Raw genomic sequence first — 22,432 nt, 5'->3', positions numbered from 1 at the left:
CTCACTGGAGGTCAACCACACTCCTGCAGAGCGGAGGGTTCTAACGACTCCTCAGCAGACATTGTTTGGCCCTTGGCTTCCTTCTCAGGCTCACCTCACACGGGGCTAAATGATGAGTGATGGGAAGAATCGTCAGAAAAATGGGCAGTTCACCTGTGGCTGTACAGCTTTTACAGTGACACAGCAGTCGACCAACAATCCTCTGCCATCTTCACCCCAGACCAAGTGCCTCACCTGCCGTCTCTTGTGGATTGGGCACAATGTACTCCAGGTCCAAAAAGTAGAGATCCCTGCTGTCCTGTGCCAAACCCACAGCAGCTTTGAACATTAAAAAGCCTACGTACGTGCAGAGGATGAAAGATGGTAGCAGCAGAGGGAGGTTGTGTCTCTTATAGTCCTAGTCCGTTAAAAAAAGAGCTCAATTAAGGGACTTGTTTTAACTAATGAGCAGAAAGATAACCTTTATTTGCCACATGCACAATTGTAGACAGTAGCGCACAGAGTCCAACAAGAACTAACCATGTGGTTACCTGTGCTGACCACATCTTTAGACAGCAGCTTAAATAAATGAGGAAGCACTTTATTCCAAAAGGTGGCTAACCCTAACCCTAACCCTACCCTACCCTAACCCTACCCTAACCCTAACCCTAACCCTTCCCTTCCCTTCCCTACCCTACCCTACCCTACCCTACCCCTAACCCTACCCTAACCCTAACCCTAACCCTACCCTAACCCTAACCCTAACCCTACCCTACCCTAACCCTTCCCTTCCCTACCCTACCCTACCCTACCCCTAACCCTACCCTAACCCTAACCCTAACCCTACCCTACCCTACCCCTAACCCTACCCTAACCCTAACCCTAACCCTAACCCTACCCTAACCCTACCCTAACCCTAACCCTAACCCTAACCCTAACCCTACCCTAACCCTAACCCTAACCCTACCCTAACCCTAACCCTAACCCTAACCCTAACCCTAACCCTACCCTAACCCTAACCCTAACCTAACTCTAACCCGTCTCCCTGTGGTATTCTCAGGTTCAGGTTTTGACAAAGGCTCTGCAACATGGATCGCTCTGTCTCGTGTCGCCGGCCTGTGCAACCGAGCTGATTTCAAAGCTGGACAAGATGAACATCCAGTCCTGATGGTAGGAATCCACACCCAAACACCACCTGAGCAGTGGAGCAAAAACTCCTGACGTACCCTTGTTCCACCTCAAGCAGGAAGGGGTGACACCTTCATGCTCACCCAGGGTTAGGAGGTAGAGACCAAGAGCCAGGGACTAAAGGGTTGAGGGTTCGGCTCTGAAGCACAGTCATCAAAGTGGTAGAAATGCTTTCAGATTTTATTTTGGGGCACATCTGCAATGTCTTTAATTCATCAGTTTTAGACGAATGATTCACACGACTGACTTAAGTAAACGTGATGATTCCACATTGTTAGAACCACTTATTCCTAGGAGTCGATATTAATGTGGATTCATAAAAGCACCTTGGGTTCATTGGAACGTCACAAGATGGCCATCTGAAGAAGCACAACAAGATAGTGGTGTCTATGGTAAAGGATATTTGCAGCTTTAATTAGCCTTTAGCATGACGCTATGCTGTCGGCATTCCAACAGAACCAAGAAGTAACAACACTGGAGAGCAACAACACTCCTCTCTCTGAGTGATTGTGCCGATGTCTTTGGTCCTCAGAGGGAAACAGCTGGAGACGCTTCGGAGTCGGCGCTGCTGAAATGCATCGAACTGTCCTGCGGGAGCGTCCGAGCCCTGAGGGCCAGGAACCCCAAAGTGGCCGAAGTCCCCTTCAACTCCACCAACAAGTACCAGGTGTGTGATGTAGTGGAGAACGTGGGCTCCAGCAATGACACCTGCCTCCCATCGCGCAGGTGCTGCACATCACACTGGCGCTGCACATCGCGCAGGCGCTGCACATCGCGCAGGCGCTGCACATCGTTCAGGCGCTGCACATTACACAGGCGCTGCACATTACACAGGCGCTGCACCTTACACAGGTGCTGCACATCGTTCAGGCGCTGCACATTACACAGGCGCTGCACATTACACAGGCGCTGCACATTACACAGGCGCTGCACATCATTCAGGCGCTGCACATTACACAGGCGCTGCACATTACACAGGCGCTGCACATCGTTCAGGCGCTGCACATTACACAGGTGCTGCACATCGTTCAGGCGCTGCACATTACACAGGCGCTGCACATTACACAGGCGCTGCACCTTACACAGGTGCTGCACATCGTTCAGGCGCTGCACATTACACAGGCGCTGCACATTACACTGGCGCTGCACATTACACAGGCGCTGCACCTTACACAGGTGCTGCACATCGTTCAGGCGCTGCACATTACACAGGCGCTGCACCTTACACTGGCGCTGCACATTACACTGGCGCTGCACATTACACAGGCGCTGCACATTACACTGGCGCTGCACATTAAAGGCGATGCCACATTCATGGTGCAATTACACTGGCGCTGCACATTACACAGGCGCTGCACATTACACTGGCGCTGCACATTACACTGGCGCTGCACATTACACAGGCGCTGCACATTACACAGGCGCTGCACATCGTTCAGGCGCTGCACATTACACTGGCGCTGCACATTACACTGGCGCTGCACATTACACAGGCGCTGCACCTTACACAGGTGCTGCACATCGTTCAGGCGCTGCACATTACACTGGCGCTGCACATTACACTGGCGCTGCACCTTACACAGGTGCTGCACATTACACAGGCGCTGCACCTTACACAGGTGCTGCACATCGTTCAGGCGCTGCACATTACACTGGCGCTGCACATTACACTGGCGCTGCACCTTACACAGGCGCTGCACATCGTTCAGGCGCTGCACATTACACAGGCGCTGCACATTACGCAGGCGCTGCACATCGCGCAGGCGCTGCACATTACACAGGCGCTGCACATTACACTGGCGCTGCACATTACACAGGCGCTGCACATTACACAGGCGCTGCACATTACACTGGCGCTGCACCTTACACAGGCGCTGCACCTTACACAGGCGCTGCACATCGTTCAGGCGCTGCACATTACACAGGCGCTGCACATTACACAGGTGCTGCACATCGTTCAGGCGCTGCACATTACACAGGCGCTGCACATTACACTGGCGCTGCACATTACACAGGCGCTGCACATTACACAGGCGCTGCACCTTACACAGGTGCTGCACATCGTTCAGGCGCTGCACATCGTTCAGGCGCTGCACATTACACTGGCGCTGCACATTACACAGGCGCTGCACATTACACTGGCGCTGCACATTACACAGGCGCTGCACATTACACTGGCGCTGCACATTACACAGGTGCTGCACATCGTTCAGGCGCTGCACATTACACTGGCGCTGCACATTACACTGGCGCTGCACATTACACAGGCGCTGCACATTACACTGGCGCTGCACATTACACAGGCGCTGCACATTACACTGGCGCTGCACATTACACTGGCGCTGCACATCGTTCAGGCGCTGCACATTACACTGGCGCTGCACATTACACTGGCGCTGCACATTACACAGGCGCTGCACCTTACACAGGTGCTGCACATCGTTCAGGCGCTGCACATTACACTGGCGCTGCACATTACACTGGCGCTGCACCTTACACAGGTGCTGCACATTACACAGGCGCTGCACCTTACACAGGTGCTGCACATCGTTCAGGCGCTGCACATTACACTGGCGCTGCACATTACACTGGCGCTGCACCTTACACAGGCGCTGCACATCGTTCAGGCGCTGCACATTACACAGGCGCTGCACATCGCGCAGGCGCTGCACATCGTGCAGGCGCTGCACATTACACAGGCGCTGCACATCGTGCAGGCGCTGCACATTACACAGGCGCTGCACATCGTGCAGGCGCTGCACATTACACAGGCGCTGCACATCGTGCAGGCGCTGCACATTACACAGGCGCTGCACATCGTGCAGGCGCTGCACATTACACAGGCGCTGCACATCGTGCAGGCGCTGCACATTACGCAGGCGCTGCACATCGCGCAGGCGCTGCACATCGCGCAGGCGCTGCACATCAGACCCATTTAGATGAGCATGAGCATCCAATCACTGTCTGATTTCTGGAGTTATCCAGGTGATCCGTGAGCAGCATAATGGGATCTTGTGGAACCACCTGAGCAGAGGTGGGCAGTCTCGTCTCAGTCTCATTAACCTTTTGCATCTAAACATGCGATGTAACGATATTTTGAGCTGAAAACAAACGACAACGAACCTGGAGGATGAAAGTGCAGCAGAGTGTTCCCTATGGGATGGAGAGACTGATGGGTTGGAAACTCTGGTCTTTTGATGATTCCATTTCTAAAGTGCTTATTAATGAATGAGATTATTATTAGTAGTACAATTATCTGATTACTCCCGGTAATCAGATTTTTAGGGTCAGAAATGTCTCTTCACATCAAAGGGTTAGGGTTAGGGTCAAATGAAAAGGTTTTCTGTCACATTCAAGACATTGGAGCAATTATTGGAGGGTGACTCCACGATAGGAATGAGGAACGTGTGTGTGTGTGTGTGTGTGTGTGTGTGTGTGCGTGTGTGTGTGTGTGTGTGTGTGTGTGCGTGCGTGCAGTCTTCTCAGTGAAACACACATCTTAACCAGGCTGCATCTCAATTAAGGATCAATCTTCTCCTTCTCTTGCTCCAAGCTCTCCATTCATGAAGTGGGGGACGATCCTGGTCATCTTCTGGTTATGAAAGGAGCACCGGAGAGAATCCTGGACAGGTCAATAAAGGGTCCCGTTCCTGATCTGCTTTAGTCGTAGCACAGTGCATGTTTGTGTTTCTCTGGTCTACGTCCTCTAAGGGAGGAATAGCTGTCGTCTAAAGTGATAATGAGCTCTGTCATGGAAGCTGAACAAGATCAAATGAGTTCATGCTTACAGATGCAGCACCATCATGATCTTCGGCCAGGAGCATCCGCTCGATCAGAGCTGGACAGATGCTTTCCAGAGTGCATACATGGAACTGGGAGGACTGGGAGAAAGAGTGCTTGGTATGTCCACAACACCATCTGATACTGGTGCTTATTAAGCAGAATGAGCAAATGAGATTCAGAAGAATTTAGTTTCTGACAGTTAACCCGAACCCCATGCATGTTGGCTTCACCCTAACCCTAACCCTAACCACGAGGTTCCTTCTCATCCACACCAATTAAATTAAAGCTCCTTTCAGCATTTTCCCACAGACTCTTCCAAATACACCGTTAGGGTAACCCCTAACCCCTAACCCTAACCCCTAACCCTAACCCTAACCCTAACCCTAACCCTAACCCTTAAAGTCTGAAGACAGATCTTTAGGTCTGGAGACGGAAAAGTGTGTGTGCGTGTGTGTGTGTGTGTGTGCGTGAGTGTGTAAGAGTGAGTGTGTGTGTGAGTGTGTGCGCGCGTGTGTGTGTGTGTGTGTGTGTGTGTGTGTGAGCTTCCTCTCAGATCCTTCATTATTTTTTAAATTAGGAGCCGTGCTGATGGGAAAGTCGACCCTGCTTTTGTCCTCATCAGTGTTTTCAGAACTTCTGCTCTCACCTGGATGATCTGAACCTGCAGAAAACTCCACCAGCGTGCGTTTGTCATGTGCACGTGCTGATAGATCAAAGACTGGCTGAGAACAAAGTGTGATTTAAGTTCTGTTAAATAGTTAAACATCAGCCAATTCTGCCCCCACTGAGCCACCTCCTTTTGCAGGCTTCTGCCACTCGACGCTCTCTTCTTCTCAGTTTCCTCGAGGATTCACCTTCGACTGCGATGATGTGAACTTCCCCACAGAGCAGCTCTGCTTCCTTGGCCTCATCTCCATGATCGATCCACCTCGTGCTGCGGTGCCAGATGCAGTGGGTAAATGCCGTTCTGCTGGTATCAAGGTGAGTTCTTCTTGGGTTAGGGTTCCACAAAAAGTCTTCTGGGGTGATTATTTGAGGGGTCCGAGCGGCATTCCCACCCAGGTCGAATGAGATTGCAACCTGGGAAATTAGTGGAATTAATGGAAGTGCATACATGAAATACGTCATGCTCGGGACATCCCACCTCTCAGGGGTTGTTTATAAGGGTTAGGGGAACTAACCTAACCCTAACCATAACCACTTGTGCAGCTAACCCTACCCCTACCCCTAACCACCAGTGCAGCTAACCCTACCCCTAACCACTATGCAGCTAACCCTAACCCTAACCCTCACCACTATGCAGCTAACCCTAACCCCAACCCTACCCCTAACCACTATGCAGCTAACCCTAACCCTACCCCTAACCACTATGCAGCTAACCCTAACCCTACCCCTAACCACTATGCAGCTAACCCTAACCCCAACCCTACCCCTAACCCTAACCACTATGCAGCTAACCCCAACCCTACCCCTAACCCTCACCACTGATGCTGCTAACCCTAACCACTATGCAGCTAACCCTAACCCCACCCCTACCCCTAACCCTAACCACTATGCAGCTAACCCTAACCCTACCCCTAACCACTATGCAGCTAACCCTAACCCCAACCCTACCCCTAACCACTATGCAGCTAACCCCAACCCTACCCCTAACCCTCACCACTGATGCTGCTAACCCTAACCCTAACCACTATGCAGCTAACCCTAACCCCACCCCTACCCCTAACCCTAACCACTATGCAGCTAACCCTAACCCTACCCCTACCCCTAACCACTATGCAGCTAACCCTAACCCCAACCCTAACCCTAACCACTATGCAGCTAACCCTAACCCTACCCCTAACCCTAACCACTATGCAGCTAACCCTAACCCCTAACCCTCACCACTGATGCTGCTAACCCTAACCCTAACCACTATGCAGCTAACCCTAACCCCAACCCTACCCCTAACCCTAACCACTATGCAGCTAACCCTAACCCTACCCCTACCCCTAACCACTATGCAGCTAACCCTAACCCTACCCCTAACCACTATGCAGCTAACCCTAACCCCAACCCTACCCCTAACCCTCACCACTGATGCTGCTAACCCTAACCACTATGCAGCTAACCCTAACCCCAACCCTAACCCTAACCCTAACCACTATGCAGCTAACCCTAACCCCAACCCTAACCCTAACCCTAACCACTATGCAGCTAACCCTAACCCCAATCCTAACCCTTACCCTAACCACTATGCAGCTAACCCTAAACGAGCTGGAATTGCTCAGGGGCTGGGCCATTGCTGAGTGGTCGTATAACTATTAATTTCCAAAGTTCGTCATGAGGCCCCTCTGCATCACAGACAGCACTGTTGCCATAATTGTGTCCCAAAGTCTGTTGCTGAATCTCTTCTTGTCTGTGTCGCTCTCACTACACAAGCTGTCGGTATCTGAACAGCCCTGATTTCCAGAACATGACGACACATTTGTGCTGTCATTAGCTGCACATTTGATTTGTTTGATTGAATAATGACGCAGAAATGTCTGCCCATGAGATCAGTCTCTGTTGACGGGATGCCCAGTGACTAATTACTGACAGGTACATCAACATCATCAGGTACTTTAGCGGGATGACACAAGACACCTTTCATGATGCAGCCTGCTCGAGCTTAGCCACCAATTTGACAATAACCCTTTCACCGTGTGAAACGGCCACATCAACGGGGACCTTGGCCTCGAGCCGCTGCTGCTCTCCCTTCATAGGTGCCTTAGTTGTCTTATTGGTCTAGATTGAATTTCATTTTTACCTCTAGTTTTATCTTAGAATGTCTTGGTGTGAGTGTGTTTGCATATTTGTGAGACCCACTAAAACAAATTCTAAAGGACAATATCGACAGAGCGATAATAAAGTACTGAGTCCATTCTAGGATAAAGACAAGTTCCTTCCTGGGTCATCTTGTGCCTCACAGTCTTAGGTGAGCATCCTTCAGGTGCTTTAAGGTGTCTGACTGAGCAGAAACAGTGGGTTCATGGAGCTGCAGTGATCTTCTGGAACCTTCTGTCATCTGCTCACAGACTCTCTGGGCTTTAGTCACACTGATCACTGGGTTCTGTCACATCCTTTTCCCTAGTTTGTGCGGATAGTCAGAATTTTTTGTCGATTATATCAAAAGTCAAGATCAATATGTGAAAATGATACAGGGTATGCAACTTTCTGACTGCTGCATTGTGAAGCGTCTGTCTGCCTTTAGGTGATCATGGTAACAGGAGACCACCCAATCACAGCCAAGGCTATTGCCAAAGGTGTGGGCATCATCTCCGAGGGCAATGAGACGGTGGAGGACATTGCTGAGAGGTTGAACATCCCCCTGAGCCAGGTTAACCCCAGGTGTGTGTGTGTGTGTGTGTGGGGGGGGGGGGGGGGGGGCACTGGAGTTTTGTGCTGTGTGCTCATCAGACTCTTGGTGCTTGGCCCCTGTGTCTCTGCAGGAGGTTGCTGTCAACCAAGTTCAGCAAAGGTTGATTTAGAGCCTCACACAAGTCTAGGCTGCAGCGATAATCAGGGTGGTCTAGTTAAACAGCTCTTTAACTACTGACACTAGTCACCACCCACCACACGTGTGTCTCCAGGGTGGTCTAGTTAAACAGCTCTTTATCTACTGACACTAGTCACCACCCACCACACGTGTCTCACCAGGGTGGTCTAGTTAAACAGCTCTTTAACTACTGACACTAGTCACCACCCACCACACGTGTGTCTCCAGGGTGGTCTAGTTAAACAGCTCTTTAACTACTGACACTAGTCACCACCCACCACACGTGTCTCACCAGGGTGGTCTAGTTAAACAGCTCTTTAACTACTGACACTAGTCACCACCCACCACACGTGTGTCTCCAGGGTGGTCTAGTTAAACAGCTCTTTAACTACTGACACTAGTCACCACCCACCACACGTGTCTCACCAGGGTGGTCTAGTTAAACAGCTCTTTAACTACTGACACTAGTCACCACCCACCACACGTGTGTCTCCAGGGTGGTCTAGTTAAACAGCTCTTTAACTACTGACACTAGTCACCACCCACCACACGTGTCTCACCAGGGTGGTCTAGTTAAACAGCTCTTTAACTACTGACACTAGTCACCACCCACCACACGTGTGTCTCCAGGGTGGTCTAGTTAAACAGCTCTTTAACTACTGACACTAGTCACCACCCACCACACGTGTCTCACCAGGGTGGTCTAGTTAAACAGCTCTTTAACTACTGACACTAGTCACCACCCACCACACGTGTCTCACCAGGGTGGTCTAGTTAAACAGCTCTTTAACTACTGACACTAGTCATCACACACCACACGTGTGTCTCCAGGGTGGTCTAGTTAAACAGCTCTTTATCTACTGACACTAGTCACCACCCACCACACGTGTGTCACCAGGGTGGTCTAGTTAAACAGCTCTTTATCTACTGACACTAGTCACCACCCACCACACGTGTGTCACCAGGGTGGTCTAGTTAAACAGCTCTTTAACTACTGACACTAGTCATCACACACCACACGTGTGTCTCCAGGGTGGTCTAGTTAAACAGCTCTTTATCTACTGACACTAGTCACCACCCACCACACGTGTGTCACCAGGGTGGTCTAGTTAAACAGCTCTTTATCTACTGACACTAGTCACCACCCACCACACGTGTGTCACCAGGGTGGTCTAGTTAAACAGCTCTTTATCTACTGACACTAGTCACCACCCACCACACGTGTCTCACCAGGGTGGTCTAGTTAAACAGCTCTTTATCTACTGACACTAGTCACCACCCACCACACGTGTGTCACCAGGGTGGTCTAGTTAAACAGCTCTTTAACTACTGACACTAGTCATCACCCACCACACGTGTGTCACCAGGGTGGTCTAGTTAAACAGCTCTTTAACTACTGACACTAGTCACCACCCACCACACGTGTCTCACCAGGGTGGTCTAGTTAAACAGCTCTTTAACTACTGACACTAGTCACCACCCACCACACGTGTGTCTCCAGGGTGGTCTAGTTAAAAAGCTCTTTATCTACTGACACTAGTCACCACCCACCACACGTGTCTCACCAGGGTGGTCTAGTTAAACAGCTCTTTATCTACTGACACTAGTCACCACCCACCACACGTGTGTCACCAGGGTGGTCTAGTTAAACAGCTCTTTATCTACTGACACTAGTCACCACCCACCACACGTGTCTCACCAGGGTGGTCTAGTTAAACAGCTCTTTAACTACTGACACTAGTCACCACCCACCACACGTGTCTCACCAGGGTGGTCTAGTTAAACAGCTCTTTAACTACTGACACTAGTCACCACCCACCACACGTGTCTCACCAGGGTGGTCTAGTTAAACAGCTCTTTATCTACTGACACTAGTCACCACCCACCACACGTGTCTCACCAGGGTGGTCTAGTTAAACAGCTCTTTAACTACTGACACTAGTCATCACACACCACACGTGTGTCTCCAGGGTGGTCTAGTTAAACAGCTCTTTATCTACTGACACTAGTCACCACCCACCACACGTGTGTCACCAGGGTGGTCTAGTTAAACAGCTCTTTAACTACTGACACTAGTCACCACCCACCACACGTGTCTCACCAGGGTGGTCTAGTTAAACAGCTCTTTATCTACTGACACTAGTCACCACCCACCACACGTGTGTCACCAGGGTGGTCTAGTTAAACAGCTCTTTAACTACTGACACTAGTCACCACCCACCACACGTGTCTCACCAGGGTGGTCTAGTTAAACAGCTCTTTAACTACTGACACTAGTCACCACCCACCACACGTGTCTCACCAGGGTGGTCTAATTAAACAGCTCTTTATCTACTGACACTAGTCACCACCCACCACACGTGTCTCACCAGGGTGGTCTAGTTAAACAGCTCTTTATCTACTGACACTAGTCACCACCCACCACACGTGTGTCTCCAGGGTGGTCTAGTTAAACAGCTCTTTATCTACTGACACTAGTCACCACCCACCACACGTGTCTCACCAGGGTGGTCTAGTTAAACAGCTCTTTAACTACTGACACTAGTCATCACACACCACACGTGTGTCTCCAGGGTGGTCTAGTTAAACAGCTCTTTAACTACTGACACTAGTCACCACCCACCACACGTGTGTCTCCAGGGTGGTCTAGTTAAACAGCTCTTTATCTACTGACACTAGTCACCACCCACCACACGTGTGTCACCAGGGTGGTCTAGTTAAACAGCTCTTTATCTACTGACACTAGTCACCACCCACCACACGTGTCTCACCAGGGTGGTCTAGTTAAACAGCTCTTTAACTACTGACACTAGTCACCACCCACCACACGTGTCTCACCAGGGTGGTCTAGTTAAACAGCTCTTTAACTACTGACACTAGTCACCACCCACCACACGTGTCTCACCAGGGTGGTCTAGTTAAACAGCTCTTTATCTACTGACACTAGTCACCACCCACCACACGTGTCTCACCAGGGTGGTCTAGTTAAACAGCTCTTTAACTACTGACACTAGTCATCACACACCACACGTGTGTCTCCAGGGTGGTCTAGTTAAACAGCTCTTTATCTACTGACACTAGTCACCACCCACCACACGTGTCTCACCAGGGTGGTCTAGTTAAACAGCTCTTTATCTACTGACACTAGTCACCACCCACCACACGTGTCTCACCAGGGTGGTCTAGTTAAACAGCTCTTTATCTACTGACACTAGTCACCACCCACCACACGTGTGTCTCCAGGGTGGTCTAGTTAAACAGCTCTTTATCTACTGACACTAGTCACCACCCACCACACGTGTCTCACCAGGGTGGTCTAGTTAAACAGCTCTTTAACTACTGACACTAGTCATCACACACCACACGTGTGTCTCCAGGGTGGTCTAGTTAAACAGCTCTTTAACTACTGACACTAGTCACCACCCACCACACGTGTGTCTCCAGGGTGGTCTAGTTAAACAGCTCTTTATCTACTGACACTAGTCACCACCCACCACACGTGTGTCACCAGGGTGGTCTAGTTAAACAGCTCTTTATCTACTGACACTAGTCACCACCCACCACACGTGTCTCACCAGGGTGGTCTAGTTAAACAGCTCTTTAACTACTGACACTAGTCACCACCCACCACACGTGTCTCACCAGGGTGGTCTAGTTAAACAGCTCTTTAACTACTGACACTAGTCACCACCCACCACACGTGTCTCACCAGGGTGGTCTAGTTAAACAGCTCTTTATCTACTGACACTAGTCACCACCCACCACACGTGTCTCACCAGGGTGGTCTAGTTAAACAGCTCTTTAACTACTGACACTAGTCATCACACACCACACGTGTGTCTCCAGGGTGGTCTAGTTAAACAGCTCTTTATCTACTGACACTAGTCACCACCCACCACACGTGTCTCACCAGGGTGGTCTAGTTAAACAGCTCTTTAACTACTGACACTAGTCACCATCCACCACACATGTGTCTCCAGGGTGGTCTAGTTAAACAGCTCTTTAACTACTGACACTAGTCACCACCCACCACACGTGTGTCACCAGGGTGGTCTAGTTAAACAGCTCTTTAACTACTGACACTAGTCACCATCCACCACACATGTGTCTCCAGTGTGGTCTAGTTAAACAGCTCTTTAAACACTAGTAAATCTAAACGTTGAGACCTCTTTGTGCAAGACCACCTCCAGTAAGTCCATGATGCACCTTTACAGACAGACTGTGGTCTGTAAATCTGTCGGCTACAATAATGTTACTGAAGTTTTTTGGCCACCAACTTCATGAAACTAAGAGCTTTTGATCTTTTATTGTGAAGTATTTTAGACTTCGAATCTTCCTTCAAGACATGAGAGCAAGTTCAGGAAGACAAGAACATCAGTGTTGTCCTTTGTATAGTTGTGTTGTCCTTCGTATAGTTGTGTTGTCCTTCGTATAGTTGTGTTGGCTGCAGCGATAATCAGGGTGGTCTAGTTAAACAGCTCTTTAACTACTGACACTAGTCACCACCCACCACACGTGTGTCTCCAGGGTGGTCTAGTTAAACAGCTCTTTATCTACTGACACTAGTCACCACCCACCACACGTGTCTCACCAGGGTGGTCTAGTTAAACAGCTCTTTAACTACTGACACTAGTCACCACCCACCACACGTGTGTCTCCAGGGTGGTCTAGTTAAACAGCTCTTTAACTACTGACACTAGTCACCACCCACCACACGTGTCTCACCAGGGTGGTCTAGTTAAACAGCTCTTTAACTACTGACACTAGTCACCACCCACCACACGTGTGTCACCAGGGTGGTCTAGTTAAACAGCTCTTTAACTACTGACACTAGTCACCACCCACCACACGTGTCTCACCAGGGTGGTCTAGTTAAACAGCTCTTTAACTACTGACACTAGTCACCACCCACCACACGTGTGTCTCCAGGGTGGTCTAGTTAAACAGCTCTTTAACTACTGACACTAGTCACCACCCACCACACGTGTCTCACCAGGGTGGTCTAGTTAAACAGCTCTTTAACTACTGACACTAGTCACCACCCACCACACGTGTGTCTCCAGGGTGGTCTAGTTAAACAGCTCTTTAACTACTGACACTAGTCACCACCCACCACACGTGTCTCACCAGGGTGGTCTAGTTAAACAGCTCTTTAACTACTGACACTAGTCACCACCCACCACACGTGTCTCACCAGGGTGGTCTAGTTAAACAGCTCTTTAACTACTGACACTAGTCATCACACACCACACGTGTGTCTCCAGGGTGGTCTAGTTAAACAGCTCTTTATCTACTGACACTAGTCACCACCCACCACACGTGTGTCACCAGGGTGGTCTAGTTAAACAGCTCTTTATCTACTGACACTAGTCACCACCCACCACACGTGTGTCACCAGGGTGGTCTAGTTAAACAGCTCTTTAACTACTGACACTAGTCATCACACACCACACGTGTGTCTCCAGGGTGGTCTAGTTAAACAGCTCTTTATCTACTGACACTAGTCACCACCCACCACACGTGTGTCACCAGGGTGGTCTAGTTAAACAGCTCTTTATCTACTGACACTAGTCACCACCCACCACACGTGTGTCACCAGGGTGGTCTAGTTAAACAGCTCTTTATCTACTGACACTAGTCACCACCCACCACACGTGTCTCACCAGGGTGGTCTAGTTAAACAGCTCTTTATCTACTGACACTAGTCACCACCCACCACACGTGTGTCACCAGGGTGGTCTAGTTAAACAGCTCTTTAACTACTGACACTAGTCATCACCCACCACACGTGTGTCACCAGGGTGGTCTAGTTAAACAGCTCTTTAACTACTGACACTAGTCACCACCCACCACACGTGTCTCACCAGGGTGGTCTAGTTAAACAGCTCTTTAACTACTGACACTAGTCACCACCCACCACACGTGTGTCTCCAGGGTGGTCTAGTTAAAAAGCTCTTTATCTACTGACACTAGTCACCACCCACCACACGTGTCTCACCAGGGTGGTCTAGTTAAACAGCTCTTTATCTACTGACACTAGTCACCACCCACCACACGTGTGTCACCAGGGTGGTCTAGTTAAACAGCTCTTTATCTACTGACACTAGTCACCACCCACCACACGTGTCTCACCAGGGTGGTCTAGTTAAACAGCTCTTTAACTACTGACACTAGTCACCACCCACCACACGTGTCTCACCAGGGTGGTCTAGTTAAACAGCTCTTTAACTACTGACACTAGTCACCACCCACCACACGTGTCTCACCAGGGTGGTCTAGTTAAACAGCTCTTTATCTACTGACACTAGTCACCACCCACCACACGTGTCTCACCAGGGTGGTCTAGTTAAACAGCTCTTTAACTACTGACACTAGTCATCACACACCACACGTGTGTCTCCAGGGTGGTCTAGTTAAACAGCTCTTTATCTACTGACACTAGTCACCACCCACCACACGTGTGTCACCAGGGTGGTCTAGTTAAACAGCTCTTTAACTACTGACACTAGTCACCACCCACCACACGTGTCTCACCAGGGTGGTCTAGTTAAACAGCTCTTTATCTACTGACACTAGTCACCACCCACCACACGTGTGTCACCAGGGTGGTCTAGTTAAACAGCTCTTTAACTACTGACACTAGTCACCACCCACCACACGTGTCTCACCAGGGTGGTCTAGTTAAACAGCTCTTTAACTACTGACACTAGTCACCACCCACCACACGTGTCTCACCAGGGTGGTCTAATTAAACAGCTCTTTATCTACTGACACTAGTCACCACCCACCACACGTGTCTCACCAGGGTGGTCTAGTTAAACAGCTCTTTATCTACTGACACTAGTCACCACCCACCACACGTGTGTCTCCAGGGTGGTCTAGTTAAACAGCTCTTTATCTACTGACACTAGTCACCACCCACCACACGTGTCTCACCAGGGTGGTCTAGTTAAACAGCTCTTTAACTACTGACACTAGTCATCACACACCACACGTGTGTCTCCAGGGTGGTCTAGTTAAACAGCTCTTTAACTACTGACACTAGTCACCACCCACCACACGTGTGTCTCCAGGGTGGTCTAGTTAAACAGCTCTTTATCTACTGACACTAGTCACCACCCACCACACGTGTGTCACCAGGGTGGTCTAGTTAAACAGCTCTTTATCTACTGACACTAGTCACCACCCACCACACGTGTCTCACCAGGGTGGTCTAGTTAAACAGCTCTTTAACTACTGACACTAGTCACCACCCACCACACGTGTCTCACCAGGGTGGTCTAGTTAAACAGCTCTTTAACTACTGACACTAGTCACCACCCACCACACGTGTCTCACCAGGGTGGTCTAGTTAAACAGCTCTTTATCTACTGACACTAGTCACCACCCACCACACGTGTCTCACCAGGGTGGTCTAGTTAAACAGCTCTTTAACTACTGACACTAGTCATCACACACCACACGTGTGTCTCCAGGGTGGTCTAGTTAAACAGCTCTTTATCTACTGACACTAGTCACCACCCACCACACGTGTCTCACCAGGGTGGTCTAGTTAAACAGCTCTTTATCTACTGACACTAGTCACCACCCACCACACGTGTCTCACCAGGGTGGTCTAGTTAAACAGCTCTTTATCTACTGACACTAGTCACCACCCACCACACGTGTGTCTCCAGGGTGGTCTAGTTAAACAGCTCTTTATCTACTGACACTAGTCACCACCCACCACACGTGTCTCACCAGGGTGGTCTAGTTAAACAGCTCTTTAACTACTGACACTAGTCATCACACACCACACGTGTGTCTCCAGGGTGGTCTAGTTAAACAGCTCTTTAACTACTGACACTAGTCACCACCCACCACACGTGTGTCTCCAGGGTGGTCTAGTTAAACAGCTCTTTATCTACTGACACTAGTCACCACCCACCACACGTGTGTCACCAGGGTGGTCTAGTTAAACAGCTCTTTATCTACTGACACTAGTCACCACCCACCACACGTGTCTCACCAGGGTGGTCTAGTTAAACAGCTCTTTAACTACTGACACTAGTCACCACCCACCACACGTGTCTCACCAGGGTGGTCTAGTTAAACAGCTCTTTAACTACTGACACTAGTCACCACCCACCACACGTGTCTCACCAGGGTGGTCTAGTTAAACAGCTCTTTATCTACTGACACTAGTCACCACCCACCACACGTGTCTCACCAGGGTGGTCTAGTTAAACAGCTCTTTAACTACTGACACTAGTCATCACACACCACACGTGTGTCTCCAGGGTGGTCTAGTTAAACAGCTCTTTATCTACTGACACTAGTCACCACCCACCACACGTGTCTCACCAGGGTGGTCTAGTTAAACAGCTCTTTAACTACTGACACTAGTCACCATCCACCACACATGTGTCTCCAGGGTGGTCTAGTTAAACAGCTCTTTAACTACTGACACTAGTCACCACCCACCACACGTGTGTCACCAGGGTGGTCTAGTTAAACAGCTCTTTAACTACTGACACTAGTCACCATCCACCACACATGTGTCTCCAGTGTGGTCTAGTTAAACAGCTCTTTAAACACTAGTAAATCTAAACGTTGAGACCTCTTTGTGCAAGACCACCTCCAGTAAGTCCATGATGCACCTTTACAGACAGACTGTGGTCTGTAAATCTGTCGGCTACAATAATGTTACTGAAGTTTTTTGGCCACCAACTTCATGAAACTAAGAGCTTTTGATCTTTTATTGTGAAGTATTTTAGACTTCGAATCTTCCTTCAAGACATGAGAGCAAGTTCAGGAAGACAAGAACATCAGTGTTGTCCTTCGTATAGTTGTGTTGTCCTTTGTATAGTTGTGTTGTCCTTCGTATAGTTGTGTTGTCCTTCGTATAGTTGTGTTGTCCTTTGTATAGTTGTGTTGTCCTTCGTATAGTTGTGTTGTCCTTTGTATAGTTGATTGTTGACACTGATTCCATCAAAACTCCATCCCAATGTGTGAAGATGTGACAGATCTGCCTCCTGTGTGTGTACGTGCACATCTGTGCAACATGTGTGTTTCCCAGGGATGCCAAGGCTTGTGTGGTGCACGGCTCGGATCTGAAGGACATGAGCTCTGAAAACCTGGACGACGTCCTGAGGAACCACACTGAGATTGTGTTTGCTCGCACTTCTCCTCAGCAGAAACTCATCATAGTCGAGGGCTGCCAGAGACAGGTGTGTGTGTGTGTGTGTGTGTGTGTGTGTGTATGTGTGTATCTGGGGGTGTGTGTGTTGGGTGTGTGTGTGTGCAGACTTTTGTCTGAGCAGATCTCTCATTACTAAACACACTCCAGCTTTGAGTCTTGACTGACTGTAACACACGATTAATGAATCTTTACATGTGTAACAATATTTAGATGTGATGTGCTAACTACTTGTCAATTGTGCTAACTACTTGCCAAATGTGCTCACTACCTGTCATATGTGCTAACTACTTGTCAAATGTGCTAACTACCTGTCAAATGTGCTAACTAGCTGCCAAATGTGCTAACTAGCTGTCAAATGTGCTAACTACTTGTCGAATGTGCTAACTACTTGTCGAATGTGCTAACTACTTGTCAAATGTGCTAACTACTTGTCGAATGTTTAGCTCAGGCTACAGCTGTTAAATCCACTCACTTTTGGGAGGGTTTGGGTCGTGATTTCAGTCTGTTTTGAGCTGCTTTGAAAAGACGAGTTTATTCTGAACATTTATTAAACCAGATCAAACCCATTGAGATCAGGATCTCTTTCACAAGGGTGACCTGGCCCAGAGGTCAGCAGCACCTGTCAGAGGAGCAGAAAGGAACCCTAACCCTAACCCTAAGGAACCCGAACCCTAAGGAACCCTAACCCTAAGGAACCCTAACCCTAAGGAACCCTAACCCTAACCCTGGCCCAGAGGTCAGCAGCACCTGTCACAGGAGCAGAAAGGAACCCTAACCCTAACCTCCATGAAATCATCTAGGACCTTCGGCGCAGCCACAACAGTTGGAATGGAGATCCAATATTATTTGATTCTAAGAACTCTTTTCGTTGGTCACCGATGATCCTCTCAAACAGTTTAGCTCAAATACACAGTTTAGAAATCGGTCTGGAGTTCGTTCGTGGGATCACCCCTTTCAAGAAGGGCGACTTCCAGATTTTAGGAATTTTTAAAAATATATAAGAGAGGCTCAACAATAAAATCAGCAGCCAAAGAAAAGGGCTCCATCCCACCAGGTCCTCCTGCTTCAGGGTTCAGGTTCTAACCCTGATGGACACAGACGCAAACAGCAAGTGAGGGTTCCACCCTCCGCCCGAAGGAAATGGTGGACAAGTGAGGAGACGAGGGAAAATTTCAATCATGGCACTCATCTCTGTCTTCTCCTGTCCTCTCCTGTCCTCTACTGTCCTCTACTGTCTTCTCCTGCCTTCCCCTGCCTTCTCCTGTCTTCGACTGTCCTCTACTGTCCTCTCCTGTCTTCTACTGTCCTCTCCTGTCCTCTACTGTCTTCTCCTGCCTTCCCCTGCCTTCTCCTGTCTTCGACTGTCCTCTACTGTCCTCTCCTGTCTTCTACTGTCTTCTCCTGCCTTCCCCTGCCTTCTCCTGTCTTCTACTGCCTTCTGTCTTCTACTGCCTTCTCCTGTCCTCTACTGTCTTCTCCTGCCTTCTACTGTCCTCTACTGTCTTCTACTGTCCTCTCCTGTCTTCTACTGTCCTCTACTGTCTTCTCCTGCCTTCCCCTGCCTTCTCCTGTCTTCGACTGTCCTCTACTGTCCTCTCCTGTCTTCTACTGTCTTCTCCTGCCTTCCCCTGCCTTCTCCTGTCTTCTACTGCCTTCTGTCTTCTACTGCCTTCTCCTGTCCTCTACTGTCTTCTCCTGCCTTCTACTGTCCTCTACTGTCTTCTACTGTCCTCTACTGTCCTCTACTGTCTTCTCCTGCCTTCTCCTGTCTTCGACTGTCCTCTACTGTCCTCTCCTGTCTTCTACTGTCTTCTCCTGCCTTCCCCTGCCTTCTCCTGTCTTCTACTGCCTTCTGTCTTCTACTGCCTTCTCCTGTCCTCTACTGTCTTCTCCTGCCTTCTACTGTCCTCTACTGTCTTCTACTGTCCTCTCCTGTCTTCTACTGTCCTCTACTGTCTTCTCCTGCCTTCCCCTGTCTTTGACTGTCCTCTACTGTCTTCTACTGTCCTCTACTGTCTTCTACTGTCCTCTACTGTCTTCTCCTGCCTTCCCCTGCCTTCTCCTGTCTTCGACTGTCCTCTACTGTCCTCTACTGTCTTCTACTGTCTTCTCCTGCCTTCTACTGTCTTCTCCTGCCTTCTACTGTCTTCTCCTGTCCTCTACTGTCTTCTACTGTCCTCTCCTGTCTTCTACTGTCCTCTACTGTCCTCTACTGTCTTCTCCTGCCTTCTACTGTCTTCTCCTGTCCTCTACTGTCCTCTACTGTCTTCGTCCTGCTGCTGGCCCCTGTGGTGAACAGGGAGCGATCGTTGCTGTTACTGGTGATGGTGTGAATGACTCTCCAGCCCTCAAGAAGGCGGACATTGGCGTTGCCATGGGGATCGCTGGCTCTGATGTTTCCAAGCAAGCAGCTGACATGATCCTGCTCGATGACAACTTTGCCTCTATTGTCACTGGAGTGGAGGAGGGTGAGTGTGCGGTATGAGCAAAGGACGGGTTTTGATGCCAAAAATATGAACACGGTCAAGAATCGTTATTTGCTCATCATTTAAGTATCTTTCTAATTTTAACGAGCAACAATAGAAACTGCGGATGTTGTCATCAACGGTGTTCAATTATACACTTTGGGCCTGATTTACCAAGGTGTCCGATAAGAGCGGTAACTTGCATGCTTGTGATAAAATGTTGTGTACTTGAGTTGTGTGCATTCTGTGGGTGATCGACTAAGATGAACCTGGAACTACAGGAGCAGCATTAAAGTGAGGGGTCTTAAGAGGTGCGGTTGGAGAGTGTCACAGATGGAAGAACCGAAATGCAAAAACAGCCTCCAACAGACAAATGTAAAGATAAAAAAAGAGATCTACTATGGAGCGACCTCTGTGCCGAAATAGAACCCATCGGGAAAATAGCGAAGCGTGCAGGAAGGAAACAGGAGGTGGCAACACTCGAGGTGCAGGACTAAGAAAAAGCTGCTGGATCTGCAGCCTCCATCATTAGGGTTAGAGGGTTAGAGGGTTAGAGGGTTAGGGTTAGAGGGTTAGAGGGTTAGGGTTAGAGGGTTAGGGTTAGAGGGTTAGAGGGTTAGGGTTAGAGGGTTAGGGTTAGAGGGTTAAGGTTAGAGGGTTAGAGGGTTAGGGTTAGAGGGTTAGGGTTAGGGTTAGAGGGTTAGGGTTAGAGGGTTAGGGTTAGGGTTAGGGTTAGAGGGTTAGAGGGTTAGGGTTAGGGTTAGAGGGTTAGGGTTAGGGTTAGGGTTAGGGTTAGAGGGTTAGGGTTAGAGGGTTAGGGTTAGGGGGTTAGGGTTAGAGGGTTAGGGTTAGAGGGTTAGGGTTAGGGGGTTAGGGTTAGAGGGTTTGAGTTAGGGTTAGAGTTAGAGTTAGGGTTAGAGGGTTAGGGTTTGGGTTAGAGGGTTAGGGTTAGAGGGTTAGAGGGTTAGGGTTAGAGGGTTGGGGTTAGGGTTAGAGGTTTAGGGTTCGGGTTAGAGGGTTAGGGTTAGGTTATGGTTAGGGTTAGGGTTAGAGGGTTTGGGTTAGGGTTCGAGGGTTAGGGTGAGAGGGTTTGGGTTAGGGTGAGACGGTTAGGGTTAGGTTATGGTTAGGGTTAGAGGGTTTGGGTTAGGGTTTGGGTTAGAGGGTTAGAGTTAGAGTTAGGGTTAGAGGGTTAGGGTTAGAGGGTTAGGGTTAGGGTTAGAGGGTTAGATGGTTAGGGTTAGAGGGTTAGAGTTAGGGGGTTAGGGTTAGAGGGTTAGGGTTAGGGGGTTAGGGTTAGAGGGTTTGGGTTAGGGTTAGAGGGTTAGGGTTTGGGTTAGAGGGTTAGGGTTAGAGGGTTGGGGTTAGGGTTAGAGGTTTAGGGTTAGAGAGTTTGGGTTAGAGGGTTAGAGGGTTAGGGTTAGAGGGTTGGGGTTAGGGTTAGAGGTTTAGGGTTCGGGTTAGAGGGTTAGGTTATGGTTAGGGTTAGGGTTAGAGGGTTTGGGTTAGGGTTCGAGGGTTAGGGTGAGATGGTTAGGGTTAGGTTATGGTTAGGGTTAGAGGGTTTGGGTTAGGGTTCGAGGGTTAGGGTGAGAGGGTTAGGGTTTGGGTTAGGGTGAGATGGTTAGGGTTAGGTTAGGGTTAGGGTTAGAGGGTTTGGGTTAGGGTTAGGGTTAGAGGGTTAGGGTTAGGGTTAGGGTTAGAGGGTTAGGGTTAGAGGGTTAGGGTTAGAGGGTTAGGGTTAGGGGGTTAGGGTTAGAGGGTTAGGGTTTGGGTTAGAGGGTTAGGGTTAGAGGGTTAGGGTTAGGGGGTTAGGTTTAGAGGGTTTGAGTTAGGGTTAGAGTTAGAGTTAGGGTTAGAGGGTTAGGGTTTGGGTTAGAGGGTTAGGGTTAGAGGGTTAGAGGGTTAGGGTTAGAGGGTTGGGGTTAGGGTTAGAGGTTTAGGGTTCGGGTTAGAGGGTTAGGGTTAGGTTATGGTTAGGGTTAGGGTTAGAGGGTTTGGGTTAGGGTTCGAGGGTTAGGGTGAGAGGGTTAGGGTTTGGGTTAGGGTGAGACGGTTAGGGTTAGGTTATGGTTAGGGTTAGAGGGTTTGGGTTAGGGTTTGGGTTAGAGGGTTAGAGTTAGAGTTAGGGTTAGAGGGTTAGGGTTAGAGGGTTAAGGTTTGGGTTAGAGGTTTAGGGTTAGGGTTAGAGGGTTAGATGGTTAGGGTTAGAGGGTTAGAGTTAGGGGGTTAGGGTTAGAGGGTTAGGGTTAGGGGGTTAGGGTTAGAGGGTTTGGGTTAGGGTTAGAGGGTTAGGGTTTGGGTTAGAGGGTTAGGGTT

At 49.3% G+C, this 22,432-nt stretch overlaps 1 protein-coding gene across 1 annotated transcript in view; it reads left to right on the top strand.

The window, feature by feature from the left end:
• atp1a2a (ATPase Na+/K+ transporting subunit alpha 2a) overlaps nt 1–22,432 on the top strand; it is a 43,948-nt gene that overhangs the window by 12,035 nt on the left and 9,481 nt on the right. Inside the window, exons 10-17 of the mRNA XM_029831405.1 lie at nt 1,040–1,149; nt 1,700–1,834; nt 4,721–4,797; nt 4,958–5,067; nt 5,756–5,931; nt 8,183–8,319; nt 17,526–17,676; nt 19,948–20,116. Coding sequence (XP_029687265.1) covers nt 1,040–1,149; nt 1,700–1,834; nt 4,721–4,797; nt 4,958–5,067; nt 5,756–5,931; nt 8,183–8,319; nt 17,526–17,676; nt 19,948–20,116 — 1,065 coding nt within the window. The remainder of the gene's footprint in view (nt 1–1,039; nt 1,150–1,699; nt 1,835–4,720; nt 4,798–4,957; nt 5,068–5,755; nt 5,932–8,182; nt 8,320–17,525; nt 17,677–19,947; nt 20,117–22,432) is intronic.

The sequence above is a fragment of the Takifugu rubripes genome, chromosome 22, assembly GCF_901000725.2.
Source record: "Takifugu rubripes chromosome 22, fTakRub1.2, whole genome shotgun sequence".
In the NCBI taxonomy this organism is placed as follows: Eukaryota; Metazoa; Chordata; class Actinopteri; order Tetraodontiformes; family Tetraodontidae; genus Takifugu; species Takifugu rubripes.
The sequence above is the reverse complement of the archived record's forward strand: the minus strand, read 5'-3'. Positions and strand labels throughout refer to the sequence as shown.